This window comes from Sinocyclocheilus rhinocerous, unplaced genomic scaffold, assembly GCF_001515625.1.
Source record: "Sinocyclocheilus rhinocerous isolate Xijiao unplaced genomic scaffold, SAMN03320098_v1.1 scaffold311, whole genome shotgun sequence".
Taxonomy (NCBI): domain Eukaryota; kingdom Metazoa; phylum Chordata; class Actinopteri; order Cypriniformes; family Cyprinidae; genus Sinocyclocheilus; species Sinocyclocheilus rhinocerous.
In genome coordinates, this window is record NW_015623669.1 from 201,429 (window position 1) to 221,020 (window position 19,592).

Sequence of the window (19,592 nt, forward strand, 5' to 3'; positions counted from 1 at the left end):
ATAATATAGTATAATATATATAAAATATAATATAATTTAATAATTCATACAATATAATTTAATATTATACAATACAATTAATATAAATCAATTGGTTTTGGTTCAAGACAATCGGTATTAAGTGGTACTGGACATTAAGTGGTATTATCGATTAAAAAAAACATTTTCATTCCTTGAAATAAAATAAACATAATTTAGGCTTATTTTATTTCAGCTAGTTTCTACTTTCATTTTCATTTAGTTTGAATTAAAGTACTGAAATAACTAAAACTAACTAAACAAAAACGGAAACTTAATAAAAATGATATAGCCATTAAAAAATAATAATAAAAAAAGGCCAATAACACAACAAAATTACTAAAATTTTAACTACAATTAAAAATAAAATGTAAAAATATTAACAAAAACTATAGTATATCAATTATAATAAAATAACACTGGACCCAACATAGAATCCCACAGGTCTTTGAGCACTGGCCAATCACAGGACTCCAAACATAAACTGGAACCATTCTGGAGCGGGGCATTATGTGGGTGTCTGTACGGATCAGCTGGGTATTGAGAAGACATTTTTGAACAGATCACAAATAGACCTTATGTGTCAGAGAAACAAGTTTTTCTCTGAACTTCTGTTTTTGTGGTAGCTCTGTAGCATCACCATTAAAGAGTAATTAGCTGGTGAAGTGGATTTACTTATTGTAGAGTTAACGAAGTTATCACGTGCATTCAAATGTTCAAAGCGGATGTCATAACACATTAGTAGACCAGGACGATTTTAAAACGAGTGGTTCATTCATACCACTGCGTCTTAGTGACATGCAACTCTTGATGCTTTGGCTTCTTTTGAAATACTTTTTGTTTGCAAAGAATAATATACCTACTTATTGGCCATTTTTAAACCTAAATGACTTGATATTGATTTATTAATTTACGATTTACGACGGTTATATTGAATATCTGTTATATCTGTTATATCAATCTGAATATCTTGAGATTGTGCTGATATTCAGTACAGCAGCACTCTTACTTGTGTGACATTGCTTAATTATTTTCTGATGTCAATAATATATGCTGAATTCATTTTATAACACAGTACCTCTCTTTGGGAATCCCAGCCGACAGGACAAACGTCCACCACACAGGGAACGTGTTCTGGCGGTTTGGGTTCAGGGCACAGGTTTTGGTTAACCTCAGAATCAGATCCATGATGTTGAGCGGACACACGACACTGTTCTCTGAGCCTCCCCGGGTCCACACACAGCCGAACACTCGCCAGGCTCGGACACCTGCCATCTACAACACTCACACACACACACATATGCGCATGAATACACACACACACGACTGCAAGAGTGAACAGCAGTCATTTGAATGTTAAGGTGAACATTAAATCTAAATTGACCTGATGCCAATGTTATTTTAGGGCTGTTGATGCCCGATACTGTCTTAATAAATTTTCTGAGTCTCATAGTGATGGATTCATCTGTGCATTAAAAAATGTAATCTTTATAATCCTGTTCTTTAGACATTTCAGCTTTGGACTGTCTAACTTGCTAATTCATTTAATTCTCACACACTTTTGCACGTTACCTGGCAGGACAGATTTGGGGGTTGCAGGTCTCAGTAGTTTGGGGTTTCGAGTCAAGCGTACAGTCTGAGTCAGGCAGCTCTACTTTCACCTTACCCTGCTTCTGAACACATGTGACAGAGCGCACTCGCTCTCCCATGCCACAGGGGGCGCTGCAGGGTCCAAACTCACCGACCTCCCAGCTACAACACATGCACAAAATAAACAAAGACCCTGTCAACAATCATAAGTAGTCTTTTGAAACATAAAAGGGTCTCATTGACTTTACAGACATGGCCAAATGAAGTCAGTGGTTTCCTATTTGGCTGTACTCAAGAAAAAAGCTATTAATCCAATTCTTTGCCAATTTTTCTGATATGTTTAAAAGGCCAATGATTCCTCTGAGGCAAAACTATGAATCTGAAACACTGAAAGGCACCTGGGTGGGCAGTCGGGCTGGAAGCAGGGCTGCAGCTGATATGGTGTTCGAGGGTGTGAACTACAGAGCTCATCTTCCAGACGCTTGAGTGTGAGACCATCCACACAGAGCTGACTGATTTTCTGGATGCCTACAACAGAGAGAGAGAGAGAGAGAGAGAGAGAGAGCAACCAGAGAGCAACCAAATTCATGGGCAAGACAATATTATGCAATTGGATTGTATTTAAATTTATTACAAAACAGTATTAAGTTAACAAAACTTCTTACTTGTAGCATGTTTTATGTGCAGAATGTCACTGCTGATGTGTTACTTGTGCCGCAGGTGACTGAGCATGCAGATATGACAGTGGACCATCTGCCTTCAGCAGCTCTCTCAACTGAAACAGCTTCAGACGAGTAGTACTGGTATGAGATGTTTGGGGTGGTAAGGTCTCCATACTCTTGCCCGTATTTCCGAAACACCTACAAAATGAGCAGTTTTTGTTACAAACAATGATTTTTGAACATTACCATATAAAGTCACAAATAACAAAGGTCCAGTAACAAAGAATGGTGGTACACACCTGTATGTGGATTTTGTCTGTGATTGGTCCAGAGATCGTGAGCTCTTCAGTTTGAGGCAGGTGGTCAGGTGTGAGGAACAGGTTATAGATTATGGGGCTCTTCTCCAGAGGTGAGGGGTATGTGATGCTCAGGCCTGGGCTTCCATCTCCAGACACCACATATTTATCATTTGATAACACCGCTGCAGGAAAAAAGAGGGACATTTCTTACATATCATTTTTTGAACTGTATTGATTATTTATTAGGACATGCTGTACTCAGATACCATATGAATGTCTGTCAAAGTAACAAATGCCACAACAAAGCCAATCCTTCCAGACTGATGCATTTAAATTGACTGGTTACATGGTTTACACCCCTAAATAGTACACATTCATAAGTTTGGGGCCAGTAAGATTTCTGATAGAAATTAATACTTTTTTCCAGCAAGGACGCATTAAATTGATCAAAAGTGACAGTAAAGACCTCTATAAAATTAGAACAGATTACTATTTCAAATAAATTATGTTTTTTTTTTAACTTTCTATTCGTCTGAGGGTCCTAATAAAATGTATCAGAGTTTCCCCATTAAAATGATTTCTGAAGGATCATGTGACACTGAAGACTGGAGTAATGATACTGAAAATTACGCTTTACTATCACAAAACTAATTTACATTTTAAAATATATTAAAATGGAAAACAGTTATTTTAAATTGTAATGATATTTGACCATATTTCAGTTTTACTGTATATTTCATCAAATAAATGCAGCCTTGGTGAGCAGAAGTGATTATTCCAAATTTTGGATTTGTTCTGTATATGAAGTCTCTGTATCTTTAAAGGTATCTTTAAAGTATCTTTATCGTTATCGTCCTTGGTGTGAACAGGCCTTAATGCTTGTAAAATTAGTGACAGAATAGTAAAGAACATAGTTTTTATTCTAAACTATTTAATACTGAAATCTTCCACTGATTTCATTCTCTAAGATACACAACCACAAACCCTCTTATTCCATCATACAACACAATTTCAATGCTAAACTGTGTGTAAAAAACAGAATTGAGTTCTTCTAACAGGATGCTTGTAAAATTAGAGACAGAATAGTAAAGAACATAGTTTTTATTCTAAACTATTTAATACTGAAATCTTCCACTGATTTCATTCTCTAAGATACACAACCACAAACCCTCTTATTCCATCATACAACACAATTTCAATGCTAAACTGTGTGTAAAAAACAGAATTGAGTTCTTCTAACAGGACTGACAACTGTATTCTGCTGAACGTAGCTATACTCACCAAGGTGTGTAAAAACCGGCTTCGTGTTAATCACATGAACCTGAGAGGCGTTCAGAGGAAGACTGAGGAATGTGACATACTCTTGAAAAGACAACAGGCAGAAAGAGGTTATTGTTCATATTTGAAAGTAAATGAATGGACAAATGACCTCTACTTACCTCCAGCTTCTCCGCCTGAATAGGTGTTTGAGATGAACTGACAGGTGGAGCCATTACCCCCACACACCCCACACACATCCTCCACCTTCCCAGAATGCATTACTCCATCACAGCCAAACAGCTAACCCAGAAAGTAAACAGTATGGAGAAATTTACTTGTTTAATTATATTCATACTCTGTCCAATTTTACTCAAAAGGTGGGTGAAAACATTTCAGTACTATTAATACTGAAGTCCTCTAAATTTTCTTGAGTGAAACTCAAGATGGCACCAGTTGTGTTTGTATGAAACAAAATAGATTAAGTCAGTATGGAAGCTTATTTCTAACATGGAATAAAAAATAAAACTGGTAAACATGACTTTTTATCTCACAATTCTGACTTTATTCTTGAAATTATGAGTTTATATCTCATAATTCAGACTTTTTTTGAGATATAAACTCGCACAGAAAAAAAAGTTGCAATTACCTTTTTGATTTTTTTATTCGATGGCGGAAACAAAAAAAGGAATTCTGAAAAAAAAAGTCAGAATTGCAAGATGTAAACTCAGAATTCAGATAAATAAATTCTAAATTGTAAGATGCAGCCTCATAGTAATGTATAGATGGTGCAACCCTTCATTTGACTAACATGACCTACAGAGGCCCAGAGTAAACATGCCCGGTGGCTGTTACCTGCCGATTACAAAGTTCAGCTTCTGTGTCCTGTCCTTTACACACGGTACCACCAAAGGCTGGCCTGAAACAGAAACATCACTATGAATACATATATCTGCACTGCATCTAATTCCAATCACTAGTTACTGCATACTACTACATATCAAATTTCTAGTACAAACACAAAAAGCACAAACACCAAATTTCGGTCTTTGTACTGCCTTGGTACATTGAGACGTGTTATTTTTCTATATGCTCCTATTTCTAACAGCAGTTGTCATATTGTCTCTCTCACCTGGGGTTGTTGCACTGTCTCCTGCGGTAAGTGATTCCTCCTCCACATGTTCTTGAGCAGACAGACAATTCAGACCATGAAGACCATGAGCCGTGAACCATCATGGAGGAACCCAAAGTAGAAGGAGACACACACCGGCCCTTCAAACACCACTGCATCGAACAACATCGAAAGAGAATGATTAAAACAACATCGAAAGAGAATGGAATTAAATCTGTATGTAATACATATTAAAACATAATGGTGAATTTCCTTTTTATTATCTCAAACATATTCCATAAAATGCAAAAAAATATATGTAGATGCATACAAGTATTCTTTCTTAAGAATTCAGTGTCAATAAATGTTGGTCATAGCAGTCTGTCACCTGACTGGGCCCACACTCCGTCCCGTCCAAGAGTGGAACAAGGAGACGAGTGCATGAGCTACGGTCCCGAGGGTTGATATGGCAGGACAAAACACGACAGGTTGCCTTGATGACAACAGAAAGAAAATATCAAACCTTAATGGAAAGTCTGAGTCAAGATATTTATTGACAAAATGAAAATTACAAAGCTTTTTGGGGTTTTAAAAAATGGCAGTTTTTCAATATGTTACGCCCAAACTTTCTATATCAATAAGAAAGATGTCAACATAAAACAGAGTACTATGCTGGTCAAGTGATTTCAGGTCTTAACAGCACTAGCATGGCAGTAAATGTCTTACTCACCATATCACCATTAGTGAAAGAGCAAGCAGTAGCCGAGCTGCCAAACGCTATACGGCACTGATCATCCACTCCATAGAAGAGACCAGGCCTCCAGTCCTGCACTGAAGCACCCAGCACCGGCACATCCTTCACACACTCCGCCTTCCCGGCACTGCACAGACAATCAACACACAGTCATCTTATGAAGAAAACTGAACATCTTCAGTCGGTAAGAGGTTTTAATGTTTTTGAAGTCTCTTATGTTCACCAAGGCTGCATTTATTTGATTTAAAAATACAGTAAACAGTAATATTGTGAAATATTTTTGTAATTTAAAATGTCTATTTTCTATTTAAATTTATTCCTGTGATCAAAGTAGTTGCTATGCTTCATATTTTTGTTTTGCTCTTCAGGATTTCTTTGATGAATAGAAAGTTCAAAAGAACAGTATTGATTTGAAAGAGATTTTTTGTAACAATGCAAGTCACTCTTAATGCAACCTTGCTGATTTTATTTTTCTTATTGACCACAAACGTTTGTTTAGGTCAAATGGATTAATATAAAATACAATAAATAAACATGGTGCAAATAAATAACTAAAATGGACCCAAAAAGAATTGGTGTTCTTGACATTTTATTGATGAATAGTAATTGGGGTTTAAGGGTGATCCTCAAAAAGCCTTTTACAAGCATGTCACATTTTGCTAAAAATAATAATATATATATATATATCATGTTTTTGTTATGTTTTTTTTACATTTAAATCAGGGGGAAAAAATTGAATTCTGCAATTTGTGACAAATGTTCAATTAAAAAATTTAACTGCTATTATAATTTATAATAACAATTGTATTATTATTATTATTATTTAAATTCACAATAGTATTTTTATTAGTGGTCTCAGACCTTTGGCGGCTGATGTATATGTGTGTTATACAGTAAGTGACTGACACCTGAAGAAGTTACACACAGTCATCTTATGAAGAAAACTGAACATCTTCAGTCGGTAAGAGGTTTTAATGTTTTTGAAGTCTCTTATGTTCACCAAGGCTGCATTTATTTGATTTAAAAATACAGTAAACAGTAATATTGTGAAATTTTTGTAATTTAAAATGTCTATTTTCTATTTTAATTTATTCCTGTGATCAAAGTAGTTGCTATGCTTCATATTTTTGTTTTGCTCTTCAGGATTTCTTTGATGAATAGAAAGTTCAAAAGAACAGTATTGATTTGAAAGAGATTTTTTGTAACAATGCAAGTCACTCTTAATGCATCCTTGCTGATTTTATTTTTCTTATTGACCACAAACGTTTGTTTAGGTCAAATGGATTAATATAAAATACAATAAATAAACATGGTGCAAATAAATAACTAAAATGGACCCAAAAAGAATTGGTGTTCTTGACATTTTATTGATGAATAGTAATTGGGGTTTAAGGGTGATCCTCAAAAAGCCTTTTACAAGCATGTCACATTTTGCTAAAAATAATAATATATATATATATATCATGTTTTTGTTATGTTTTTTTACATTTAAATCAGGGGGAAAAAATTGAATTCTGCAATTTGTGACAAATGTTCAATTAAAAAATTTAACTGCTATTATAATTTATAATAACAATTGTATTATTATTATTATTATTTAAATTCACAATAGTATTTTTATTAGTGGTCTCAGACCTTTGGCGGCTGATGTATATGTGTGTTATACAGTAAGTGACTGACACCTGAAGAAGTTGTGGAGCTGAGCTCTGCTGCACTGGGACCATGTGAGATCAACACTGTTATAACCTCCATCAGATGCCATCATAAACCCACTGGAGCTGCATGTGTTGTCTATTCCATCATGATTTATGCCAAAACTAGAAAAAACAATAAGGCAAGAACAATTACGATTATGTGTTCAGTTTCACCTCACATTTCAGCATGGTAGTATGACTCTGAGTTTTATAATGTTGTCAAGCTCACCTGTGGCCAATCTCATGAGCGATGGTGATGCCAAGATCAAAGCCTGTATCCTCTGTAATCACACAGTTCCATTGAGAGGAACAGACTCCGCCCAGCTGGGTCACACCTCTCACAAGCTTATTCCCATTGGGTAACACCAGATCAAACCTTAATGATGTCAAAGAGAGGCACTAAAATGCAAGTGTGCAGAAACACTTGATAGTAATATTCTGGTATTTCAAACATTTTAGCAAGATATCTAACAACTTGCTCCAAAAATTGATTTGCACTTATATATTGCACTTGCATATAATATAATATAATATAATATAATAATATATTATAATAATTATAATAATAATGCATTTTTATTTAATATATAAAAATGGCTTCATCTTTTAAGAGTTTTAGGCATTATTTTATACCGGACACACAGCAAGTTCCATAAATTAACAAATCGCTTACAAAGTCAATTTGAGAATTACCCAATAAAGAGACTGTCCTTTAATTAAGAGTGCTCTCTATGGTTTTAGTCCACACCTGGTAATGTATAACAGCAGATCTGCATGTAAAGGGTCAGTGTCAGCATCAGGGTTGACCTTCTGACCCCACTTGCACACACTTTTTAGAGAAGAAGTGATGTTTTCGGAGATCTGGATGTCTGGCTGTGGATTAAAACAAGCTTTATTGTCCTTGTGGATTAACATAATGGCTGTTGTGTACATCATTAGGTCAAACAGCTATTATTACCTTTGGCTCTGTGAGAATGACCATACGGACAAGATTAACTCTTATACTGGCACCGAGAGTAACATCTCTAAGAAGCTCAGAGGCCTGCAAGAGTAGAAAAGATATTTAAACAACACAAAGTATCTTGGGTAGGCACTAATCCAATCCTATTCCATATATTGTACATGTCAGATTTATTTTACTTGAGTATGCATTTAAATCCAATGTCTTTTTTGTAACTGAAAATGTAGATTAAACACACACATACAATGTTGAGGTTTGTCAGGATGTATCTCTCAGTGTCTTGCCTATGAGCATCATAGACATCTGGACCCACCACCACTGCTAGCTCCAGATGTGTGACCTCTGACCCCAGAGGTGTCCTCCGTAACCTGAACTGACCTAAGGCAGATGCAGATCACACAGTTGACACTTAATATAATTATCGTTAGTTTTGTAGTTATTGTTTTTGGTGTGACTGGGCATTAATTACTTCAAAAATTGTGTATTACATTTTAGAAAGCTCTAAGTTTGATCAAAGCAGCACTTTGTATAGTCTATTTACTGAACTTGATACTGAACTTGATTCGGTTTATAGGCACAATTGCAGCTATACTGATGTTAAGACAAACAGCTTTATTGCAAGCGTGATATTTCTTCTATTTAACAGTTCAATAAATAAATAGTAACTTTCAGTATCATTGGTTATGTTGTCTGTTTTTGCTCCGTTAGCACTGCAGAAACATTGTGCGTTTCTGAGCAAAAAACAGTTTAGTTCCTTGAAAGAATCAGTGTTTTGTTCAAATTTGTTAAGTGAATAATTCAATGACTTCCTCAGGAAGACTTGTTTTGTTCCTGAATCCATGTTTTAATTTAATCTGTTAAGTGAATGATTCAGATACTCACTCAAAGACTTGCTCTGCATACAGATATGCCTACTATGTAGTAGACAAAAACCAGTATGTGAAATAAATAGTATGTCTGAATTAGTATTCATAAAACAGAAGGATTCCCAAGACAAAAGCACAGTGGCTAGATTAACAAATAACCAGACGCCACCCGATCTAAATATTCCCTCACAGTTTAATAGTAATGACTTTATGAATTTCTTCACTGATAAAATAAATAACATCAGAAATACAATAACAAATGAAGATTCTACAGCGTATAATACTTCAGCTTCATTCATCGCACCAAAAGATAAACTGCAGTGCTTTACAAATATAGGACAGGAAGAGCTAAATAAACATATCACTGCATCTAAACCAACAACATCTACCACTAAATATTGTAGAAACTTAATTTGCTGTAAAGTTGCTTTGCAATGATTTGTATCGTGAAAAGCGCTGTACAAATAAACCTGACTTGACAAAACGGATGACCTACTACTACCGCCGAGATTATGAAGTGTGCATCTGACACTTTAAGTTAGGTGACAATGAGAACATGGTGGATGTACAGTAGTATGTGAAAGTGAAAAAGTGAAAGTGACGTGACATGTGGCCAAGTATGGTGACCCATACTTGGTTCGGTGCCTTGCTCAAGGGCACCTCAGTCGCGGTATTGAAGGTGGAGAGAGCGCTGTACATTCACTCCCCCCACCTACAATCCCTGCCGGTACGAGACTCGAACCCGCAACCTTTGGGTTACGAGTCCGACTCTCTAACCATTAGGCCACGACTTCCCGATGTCCAAATTTCATTCACACTACACACATTTGTAGTATGTTGGCATACTTCTTGAATGGTCATGAAGTAAATTCAAATGTATTCAAAAGTAATACCTATACAGGCAGTATGTGATTTTGGACACAGCTTTGTTTTGTTCCTGAATGAATCAATGTTTTGAACTAATTATTTGACTGAATGATTCAAAGGACTCACTTATCAGTCAAATGTCGCCATCTACTGGCGTAACAATGTAAAATGCAGAAAGTGCTCTTATTTTTAGCTTATTTTACTTACTGCATTTGGTGCTCCTAGTGTGAATGATGAAACATCCATCAATGATTCTGTTACTTTCAACTGTGACTCTGAAACAATCTGTTTTGTGTTATATAAATAAATCAAGCGCTATATAAATAATGATTATTTGACTTGACTTGACTTGAACAGCACTTTGAATAGATGGATATAGATGTTTTGCTGTGGACATCAGGCCAGTGATAGGCTTATGGTCAATGATATGGTACTGTATACTGTGTATATTTAACCAGTGCAATGTTCACTCACTCTTAGGCTGTTTAAGACGTTTCCTCACTGGTAATGTGTGGGTTAATAGCAGGTGAGGTACACCAGAAGGTAAATCCATAGTAAGCTCCTTCAGATGGTCTATGTGTTTTTGAAGCACCGGCCGAATATTCAGCCTCTTCTCCCCTGACTGAATCAGACCTTGCTGAGGACAAATACAGACTATGATTAGAAATTTGTCTCCATATAGTACTGTATATGGACAAACACAAAGCACAGTAAAAAGCATCTTCTTACTAATTTGCCATGGCAGATGGGGAGAAGAGTTCTCGTATGCGCTGGTCTCAGTAACTTCAGCTGCTCGCAGCACATATCCTCTCTTTTCTTCACCACGCTGACCGTTGAGTTGATCACCGTCTCCAGACTCGTGGGACAAGACATGGGTTGTTCATCTCTGTGTTGGCCCAGCTCAAAGCTCTCTCCATCACTCTGAAACGAGCACCTCCATAGCCCTCTGAAAGACTCATTCCCTGAGCAATTCACCCACACCAGCTCAAAGTGAGGCACTGAAGAGAACAAACTACTAATGTCAGGGTGTTTACATGTTTAGTTAAAACAAACTGACTTTTTCAAGTCTTTTAAAAGCTCTAATTTTGTATTTATGAACCTATTTTGACTCCTCATTCGTGACTAGTATTTCTCAATATCCGTGAATCAGACTCACCTGATTTAACGGAAATAGTATCAAAATAATAAAATAAATCTTGAGGTTTCAGAGACTCTAAAAAATCCTGGCAAGAAAAAAAACAAAAATTTTATGAGATTTAATTAATTAATACAAAGGTTATATTGCACATAAATACTATAACGTTTCCATCACAAAAGGCAAAGTTCAATTCATTTAATAAATTAACACTTCCGTTCAGTTTGAGGTCAGTAAAAGAAAGAAATTAATTAACTTATACTGAGCAAGAATGATCAATTGTTATTATTTTCTTCTTCTTATTATTATTCTTTTGAACTTTCTATTCATCAAAAATGTCTGAAAACATATATATTACAGTTTCCACAAAAACAATATTAAGCAGCTCATCTGTTTTCAACACTGCTAATAATAAGAAATGTTTATTGAGCAGCAAATCAACATAGCTTTGACATCAGGAATAAATTACGTTTTAAAATATATTAAAATAGAAAACTGCTATTTTAAATTGCAATAATATTTCACACTATTACTGTTTTAACTGTACTGTAATTAAATACTGTATTTTTGTACCCTTTTTGTATCAAATAAATGATGCCTTGGTGAACGGAAGAGACATCTTAAAAAAATAAAATTACATATATATATATATATATATATATATAGTTGGAACCAAGTGAAGGTCTTTGTACATTTAGAAATAAAAGTTTTTCTCAAATAGGTCATAGATGTGCCTTTTTCCAAGCTTAAACACACTTACCTTCTGCAAAGTGCATTGTGAAATCAGTAGAGCTGTTGTTTTTATCAGGCTTGGAACCAGAAAGAACCAGATCAGAGTTCCCATGTTTGACCACATCTTGAAGCACAGGACTAATCAAATGAGGCTGAACATGCCAAGATAGCAATCAGCCTACCTTACCACTGCAATTTTGACTTCTGTTTGAAGTTGGTTGAAAGTGTCCTCTGCATAGACCGATGTCTCACACTTTGCCTGTTTAGAAAGATCAACATAAAAGTTTATTGATCAGCATGCATGGGCAAGCCCCACTGAAACACTGAGTTGATGAATGACAGACAATAGTTGTTGACACACCATGATCTGTGTGGAAGGTTACAAGCTGTGTTGTGGTTAGCTCTCCGTTGATGTCTGTTTTATTGATTTCTAACATTGCTGGAAAACTGGAAGAGAATTCTCATGTATGAACAAATTCCAAATCACAGTACATAAACACGATGTTATCCTAGCGGAGTGGGACACAACATTACAGAAATACTACTACAGCAATAACCAACGGTCAATTTATGAGATTACTCAATTAATTTATATCTAGAAGCTCTGTTTAGGTTTTCTGAGACAATGATTTTCAATTTTTGTCAACCACATCATTGTAGCTAATCATTAAAAAAAAAAATAGTAGCTATATTAGTAAAATTGGCATAACTAATATTGATTTGTAAATAACTGAATAATTCAATATTTTTGGTCTGGTACAAACTCTTAACTCTTTCATATTTCAGCAAATTTGCAAATGATTTATTAATGATATTTGGTGGGTCAAGAAGAGACCATATTTAAAATCTGGGATTATGGGAAGTCCGACTCATTTCTGTGAATCGGTTCTTTCAGTTCAATGAACTGGTTAAAAAATGATTCAGTGATTCTATTACATCATCACGACGCTAACAAAGCCATATATATGCATATATTGATGTTTACACCGGTTTTCTCTATTAATAAGGGTGTTAATTGTAATTTCCCAATCCCAGTTGAAAGAACGAATCCGCCCGTGAACGAATCGATTAATAAATCAATCAATCAATCAAACCGTAAACTTTGTCGTAAAAAAAATGGACTCTAACGATTCGGACATTGCTCTCAAAATCACCTACATTTGGCAATAAACAGATGTTTACACATGTTTTTGCTTGCATTCTCGAATCGTGTTGGATAACAAGATCATGTTTTGCACAAACTGGATTTTATTCAGCTCTCACACGCTGCTGCCATTAAAACAAAAGTGGCAACAAATGCTAAGGCATTCGGAAATTCATGTTAATTTTCAGTAAGGGTACACTCAAATTGTTGTACTGATCATGTAATTTGTAATTTAAAAAATTAAATTAGAGAAATGCGAATCAGAAACATGATCTAAAATGTTGATTCCTACTGTAAATCTACTTTACGTTTCTATATATAGCCTAGTTAGTAGTAGATTCTGCCATTCTATGCGACACGGGTCAGGATTTTATTTTAGTAATGTCGTCTGAGCTTTTATTTTGAAAAACGTCTTGTTTGTTGTCGCGGGCTTCGCGCTGCTGAATGAGGGAAGAGCGTGCGGTCAGTGGGCAGGTAAAAACACACAGCGTTGAGGGAGTGGAGAGGGGGAAGCTGAACTTCCCCTGAAGGCTAACTGTGCGTTCACACCGCCGGCGGCGAGAGCGTCAAAGTGACCGGAAGACATTCATTTTCAATGTGAGCGGGCGGCGAAAGGCGGCGAAAAGCGGCGAGGAGCGGCGCGGCGCGTCTGGAGAGGGTATGTCTGTGATGCCGAGAGACTGAAACAAAGCCATTACCGTCGACACGTAAAAAGAGCCCATGTTTCTAACTGGACAATGATTAATTGTTTACCTCACTCGATGTCAACACATTAGCGGCAGATGAGCTGTGGTCTGTTGACGGTTGTTCGTAGCATTAGCAGCGACGCGGCGTGGTGCAGACCAAACAGTTAGCCGAGACTATTAGCATCTGCTTGTTTTTACTCCCGTCTGCTCTGACTCTATCCAAAACTGACTGTAAACACATAAATAGGACGTAGTTATGTATCTTCACTTGCGTTAAAACGATATAGCAATGATATCGCACGAGTTTGTGTGTTTGTTGCTATGGGCCGTTTCAAGGTACTGTTTGTTTTTAGTCCGTCACGAAGGTGGATATACATGATGGTTGCAGCGAATTCAAACCGTTACCGTGGTTATTTTTAGTCGGCGCTTAGCTGAGATCTTTCCGTGGCTCAAAACGCACCGAGCTCCCTAACGTTACATAGACAGCGTTTTTGGCCGAACCGCACGTTAGGAATGCCTAACTATGCTATCTAAATAGGCGACTCGGTTGGTTTTGAGACGCTGCCCTTAAAGGGATAGACCAAAAAATGCGATTTGTTACTCTAATATCGTTTCCAGAATTTATCACGTCTGTTGTTTTTTTTGTTGAACTGTCCCTTTAAGACCGATGTGCTGTTTATATGTTGTTGCAACCGTGTTTTATTTTTTCAGGAGTGGGGTTTGGGTGGGTGTGTAAGTGGACACCAGTCCAGACTATGTTTGCATGGCTATATTTAAGTGCTGGACAGATAGAGAGGTGATAGTTTTACATGAGAAGTACAGTGCTGAGAGTTAAACTAGCCACAGGCCCGCTGCACCTGTCACCAAACCCTTCGTACACAAATGTCTTGGGAATATTTTTTTATAGTCTTGTATGCGAGTGTAATAATTTGATTCTGTTTCCTCTTCTCCAGATTTTCTATTTTGTACATATTGGCCTGCTGCACCTGTCACCAACCCCGCCGAATACAAATGTCTTGGGAATATTTTTTTTTATAGTATTGAGTGTGTGTAATAATTTGTTTCGGTGTCCTCTTCTCCTCCAGATTTTCTATTTTGTACATACATTATTTTGTATATACTGTTTATGATGACTTCAGTGGTCACTGATGCTGCCAGGGGCAATCGGGACAGAGCCCTACCACAAACCACACACACCTCACAGCCACAGAAACAAATACAGGTGAGCCGTACACACACTCTTCATCAGTTAAGTGTGGCGTATGCACAGGCCTGAGGACCAACGTGTGTGATCTGATTATGGAGGCATAACTGTGTCAACTGTCTCTAGGCCACAGCCGAACAGATCCGACTTGCCCAGATGATTTACGACAAAAACGATGCAGATTTTGAGGGCAAAGTCCAGCAGGTGAGTCATAAAAATGGAATTTACCATATAACACGGAATGTCACAGAATTTGGCAAAATTTGGATGAATAAATCAAAAGTGGGGCTCTACATTTAATCAAATTGCAATATTTTACTTTAAATAGATATCTATTTTAAATATGTGACCCTGGACAACAAAACCAGTCATAAGGGTCAATTTTTCTAAATTGATGTATGGTTTGTTAGGATAGGACGATATTTGGCTGAGATACATCTATTTGAAAATCTGGAATCTGAGGGTGCAAAAAAAAAATCAAAATACTGAGAAAATCGCCTTTAAAGTTGTCCAAATTACTAATCAAAAATTAAGTTTTTTTTTATTTACAGTAGGAAATTTACAAAATATCTTCATGGAACATTATCTTTACTTAATGTCCTAATGATTTTTGGCATAAAAGAAAAATAAATAATTTTCACCCATACAATGTATTTTTGTCTATTGCTACAAATATACCCCAACGACTTAAGACTGGTTTTGAGGTCCAGGGTCACATATGAAGTATGCATGTATCTGTGTGAATGAGTATGTGTAGTAGACAAAACTAAAAGGTATATGCATTCATTTGATTACCACCATTTTTGATGATACATTTGTGTTAAATAATGAAAAAGAATCCAGATAAATTAAAAACAGACAACACAGAATTTCTGGAAAAAAAAATCCATAAGGCACTTTTGTTGAATAAATTATTAAATTGTTAGTTTTATTAATTCAATTGATCAGATGTCCTTCTTTATTATTAAACTAATTAAACTATTAAAACAGAATCCAGAATTGCTGACTGTGCACAACAGCAGCTGTGATTAGTGTAGTCCAATTTGTGATTAAGTAACTCTTTTAAGCCTTTAATAAAGCTTTCCTTTAATGAATCCGCAAAAATGATTTAAGAATCTGCCAGGACTCTTTGCCTTATTTTGAATCAGTGTAATGAATCAGTCAGAGTGGTTCTTCATTCACAGCAGTTACTTTCACATTTCCAACTCAAACCTAATCAAGATTTGTTACTTTTTGTTTACTTAAGGTCCAGACGAATCAATATAATTTCTGTCTGGTAGATAAAAAAAATTCAAGATCAGTCTTGAACTCTTACCTTTTAGTTTTGAATAAGTCTAATGACTCTCAATGAATCAGAGTGGTTCTTGATTCACTGAATTGCAGTTACTTTCACATGTTTGATTCAATGAATCAAGGTTTTTGTGTTGTATACTTCGCTCAAATGAATCAGTATAATTTCTGGCTGATAGATGCACATTTAGACAGGGTTTTGTTGTAATAAATTGTAAACTTTTTTTTTTTAATAAAATCTTCTAAATATGTTGCAGAATAAATTATTTAATGTAAAATATAATCGAGCTAGATAATTGATATTTTTGTTGAGTTTGATTGCATTTGGTTGTGTTTGTCTCCTAGCTCATGGAGGTTACAGGCAAAAATCAGGATGAGTGTATGGTGGCCCTTCACGACTGCAATGGGGACGTCAACAGGGCTATCAACTTCCTGCTGGAGGAGGTCACTGTCAAGGTGCGTTCTTTGCTACAGCTGATCATGTTTTACTCATTTCTGATTCAGTGTCTTTTGTAATTGCATTAATCATACCAGAAAAACTAGACTGAGTTGAAATAATGTCATGGAGCTTTTCCAACTTTACTAGCCTGCCATACTAGTTACTAAGCTGCTATAGGTCTTTGATAAACGGTTATGAGGTTAATAAACCCATGTTTCTGATTCTGTTTTGAATTTTTCTCAACGCTACTTTGATTGCACAGGACTCATGGGAGACAGTTGGCAAGAAGAAAAGTGTTGGAAAAGAAGGGACGGCTCCAGAGAGCAGGGAGAAGAGAGGAGAGAAGGAAGGCAGAGGCCGCGGAGGTCCAAACAGACGTGGCCGAGGGGCCAGCCACAACCAGGAAGGTGTGTCTTTCTGTGTGCTTAGTGTGTACATGTCCTAACTTGTGTGTATGGATTGTGTTTTAAGGCGAGGTGTCTAATGAGGCCGCATAATAATGTTGTTGCGGTGATTGGAGATCAGGTGTACAGGTATTCACTGTTCTTGGACTTTGTTTTTTAGGGCGGTCGGAAGAGAACGGGTTTGATTCAGCTCCAGGAGTGAGAGGAGGAGACCGTGGGCGCAGAGGAAGAGGGAGCGGTAAGTGCATTATATGAACTCATTACTGCTCACTAATACACTGCTGCCCCCAGATGCGGTTTTTAAGTTGGATTAGCTGCGAAAAATGAGCTGTCGATTATTCAGAAATATGTTGAAAACTAACACTACCATTCAAAAGATTGGGATTGGTAGGATTTTTTGTCTGTGTGTTTTTGATCAACATCTCATTTGTCCAAAAATACAGTAAAACAGTAAATATAGTAAAATTATTACAATATTTAAAATATGTTTTTTAGGGCGGTCGGAAGAGAACGGGTTTGATTCAGCTCCAGGAGTGAGAGGAGGAGACCGTGGGCGCAGAGGAAGAGGGAGCGGTAAGTGCATTATATGAACTCATTACTGCTCACTAATACACTGCTGCCCCCAGATGCGGTTTTTAAGTTGGATTAGCTGCGAAAAATGAGCTGTCGATTATTCAGAAATATGTTGAAAACTAACACTACCATTCAAAAGATTGGGATTGGTAGGATTTTTTGTCTGTGTGTTTTTGATCAACATCTCATTTGTCCAAAAATACAGTAAAACAGTAAATATAGTGAAAAATTATTACAATTTAAAATAACAGTTTTCCAGGTTAAATGTATTTTAAAGTGAATTTTCAGCGTCATTACTCCAGTCTTTAGAGTCACATGATCCTTCAGAAATCATCCTAATATGATTTGCTGCTCAAACTTTTCTTTACACATTTACACTGGTACAAAAACATCAGGGCCAGTATTCACAAAACATCTTAAGCCTAAAAGTAGCTCATAACTCACCAATTTAGAAGAAAGTCTTAAAAATAATGGGCGTGTCAGTCCTAAATTTAGGACTCCTAAATTTTTGTAAAAGGTATCTGCTTTGGTTTGGAGGTTATCCCAATTTTTTATTATGTCCTTGTTTTCATTAACCAGTTGGGCAAGCAACAGCTGTTCTCGCGTACAGTTTCGTTTTCTTTTATGATTGCATGTCTTACTATCTGCCATGATTATTCTACTCTGTTAATTAATAAAATAAAAAAACGCCTCTTAGCATACTGTGATGCCATCTCCCAGCAGGACGAGACCAAACCAATAAAACCCATTACAAATCAGGCATTTGTTGCATCCAGTGGTGACATAATTACTGATTATAATGACTTATACTGTCTTTTTACACGTTGCGTATCGCGCTGTGTAAACATAAAACCATATCTGCATTTGTGATCGGAGAAACAACAAACAACAAGCCTACTCTACACTGCTCAAAACTCGTGTTTGAATCATCAGTGGCAAGTTATTTAAATATAAATAAAGTATTACTGGCTTATAGACTTACAGGCTGTGAGTCAGAAGTGCCAGACTGTCCTTGCAAAGTTGGAACTGCCCCTTAGCTAAAAACTTTTACTGCTATTTAGGAGAACTCTTAGTGGTAAGATAAAATGTTTTGTGGATACTGTGAATTTTGTGAATTTTTTTCGCATGCGATCTGAGCCACTTCCATAAAAAAAAAAAAATCAGATACATATCCGATATCTGGACATCCGACCTACGTCTAAACATACAGATCCGATTCCCCTCAGAACTCCCAATGCGAGGGAAACACGTTTGCCCATAAAGATTGTGCTTTAATGCCGATGTGCTGTATGCGCTCACATTTTCTCTCTCTCGTTAATTCATTTGAATTCATTTCAATAAATATCATCTTGGTGCTACTTGATTTCACTAAAGAATTCTACCTTGAATTAGCTGTAGATAAAAGCCTAACAAATGTAAATTACCGTTATTTTCTGGTCTTTTGGGTGGGAATTAATGTAAACACAGATATCTGATACCAGTCATGTCTAGAGGTCCGACCGATAGTGGATTTTACTGATACCGATAGCTAGGTTGGACCACACTGGCCGATACCGATTAATCAACCGATAGTTTTTAAAATGGATACTTAACAAAAAATTTAAATAGTGCATTTATATTGTCGAACTTTTTTTGAAAAAATGCACAATACACAATTTTACAGCCTAGGGTGAAGTCATTATGTACATTAACAATGATTTGGGACAAATATAATGTAATTTAATGTAAAACTGTGTGAATGGCGCTGCGGCGCAGCAGGATTTCTGTCGGCTGAATATCAGAATCATTCTCGCGTCACTAGGGTTGGGTATCGAAAACCGGTTCCATTTTTAGAACCGGTTCCAAATTTTAAAGAACCGGGTATTCGATAAGACGCGTGCATTTTGATTCTGCTTCATGATTCCTG

General features: G+C 36.3%; 2 protein-coding genes across 2 annotated transcripts in view; one reads left to right on the plus strand and one right to left on the minus strand.

Moving 5' to 3' along the window:
* Positions 1 to 12,198, minus strand: part of LOC107725310 (A disintegrin and metalloproteinase with thrombospondin motifs 13-like) — a 20,451-nt gene extending 8,253 nt beyond the window's left edge. The window contains 21 exon segments of the mRNA XM_016534568.1: positions 456 to 557; positions 1,097 to 1,210; positions 1,212 to 1,293; positions 2,007 to 2,136; positions 2,318 to 2,468; positions 2,570 to 2,751; positions 3,851 to 3,931; positions 4,009 to 4,129; positions 4,682 to 4,745; positions 4,959 to 5,110; positions 5,326 to 5,430; positions 5,668 to 5,818; positions 7,374 to 7,508; positions 7,615 to 7,761; positions 8,134 to 8,258; positions 8,344 to 8,427; positions 8,591 to 8,724; positions 10,554 to 10,716; positions 10,809 to 11,077; positions 11,236 to 11,302; positions 11,975 to 12,198. Coding sequence (XP_016390054.1) covers positions 456 to 557; positions 1,097 to 1,210; positions 1,212 to 1,293; positions 2,007 to 2,136; positions 2,318 to 2,468; positions 2,570 to 2,751; positions 3,851 to 3,931; positions 4,009 to 4,129; positions 4,682 to 4,745; positions 4,959 to 5,110; positions 5,326 to 5,430; positions 5,668 to 5,818; positions 7,374 to 7,508; positions 7,615 to 7,761; positions 8,134 to 8,258; positions 8,344 to 8,427; positions 8,591 to 8,724; positions 10,554 to 10,716; positions 10,809 to 11,077; positions 11,236 to 11,302; positions 11,975 to 12,070 — 2,655 coding nt within the window. The 5' untranslated portion in view covers positions 12,071 to 12,198.
* A 1,331-nt stretch (positions 12,199 to 13,529) lies between these two features.
* LOC107723155 (ubiquitin-associated protein 2-like) overlaps positions 13,530 to 19,592 on the plus strand; it is a 56,651-nt gene continuing 50,588 nt past the window's right edge. Inside the window, exons 1-6 of the mRNA XM_016531722.1 lie at positions 13,530 to 13,597; positions 14,862 to 14,998; positions 15,107 to 15,184; positions 16,616 to 16,726; positions 16,972 to 17,116; positions 17,274 to 17,351. Of these exons, the coding sequence (XP_016387208.1) occupies positions 14,903 to 14,998; positions 15,107 to 15,184; positions 16,616 to 16,726; positions 16,972 to 17,116; positions 17,274 to 17,351 (508 nt within the window). The 5' untranslated portion in view covers positions 13,530 to 13,597; positions 14,862 to 14,902. The remainder of the gene's footprint in view (positions 13,598 to 14,861; positions 14,999 to 15,106; positions 15,185 to 16,615; positions 16,727 to 16,971; positions 17,117 to 17,273; positions 17,352 to 19,592) is intronic.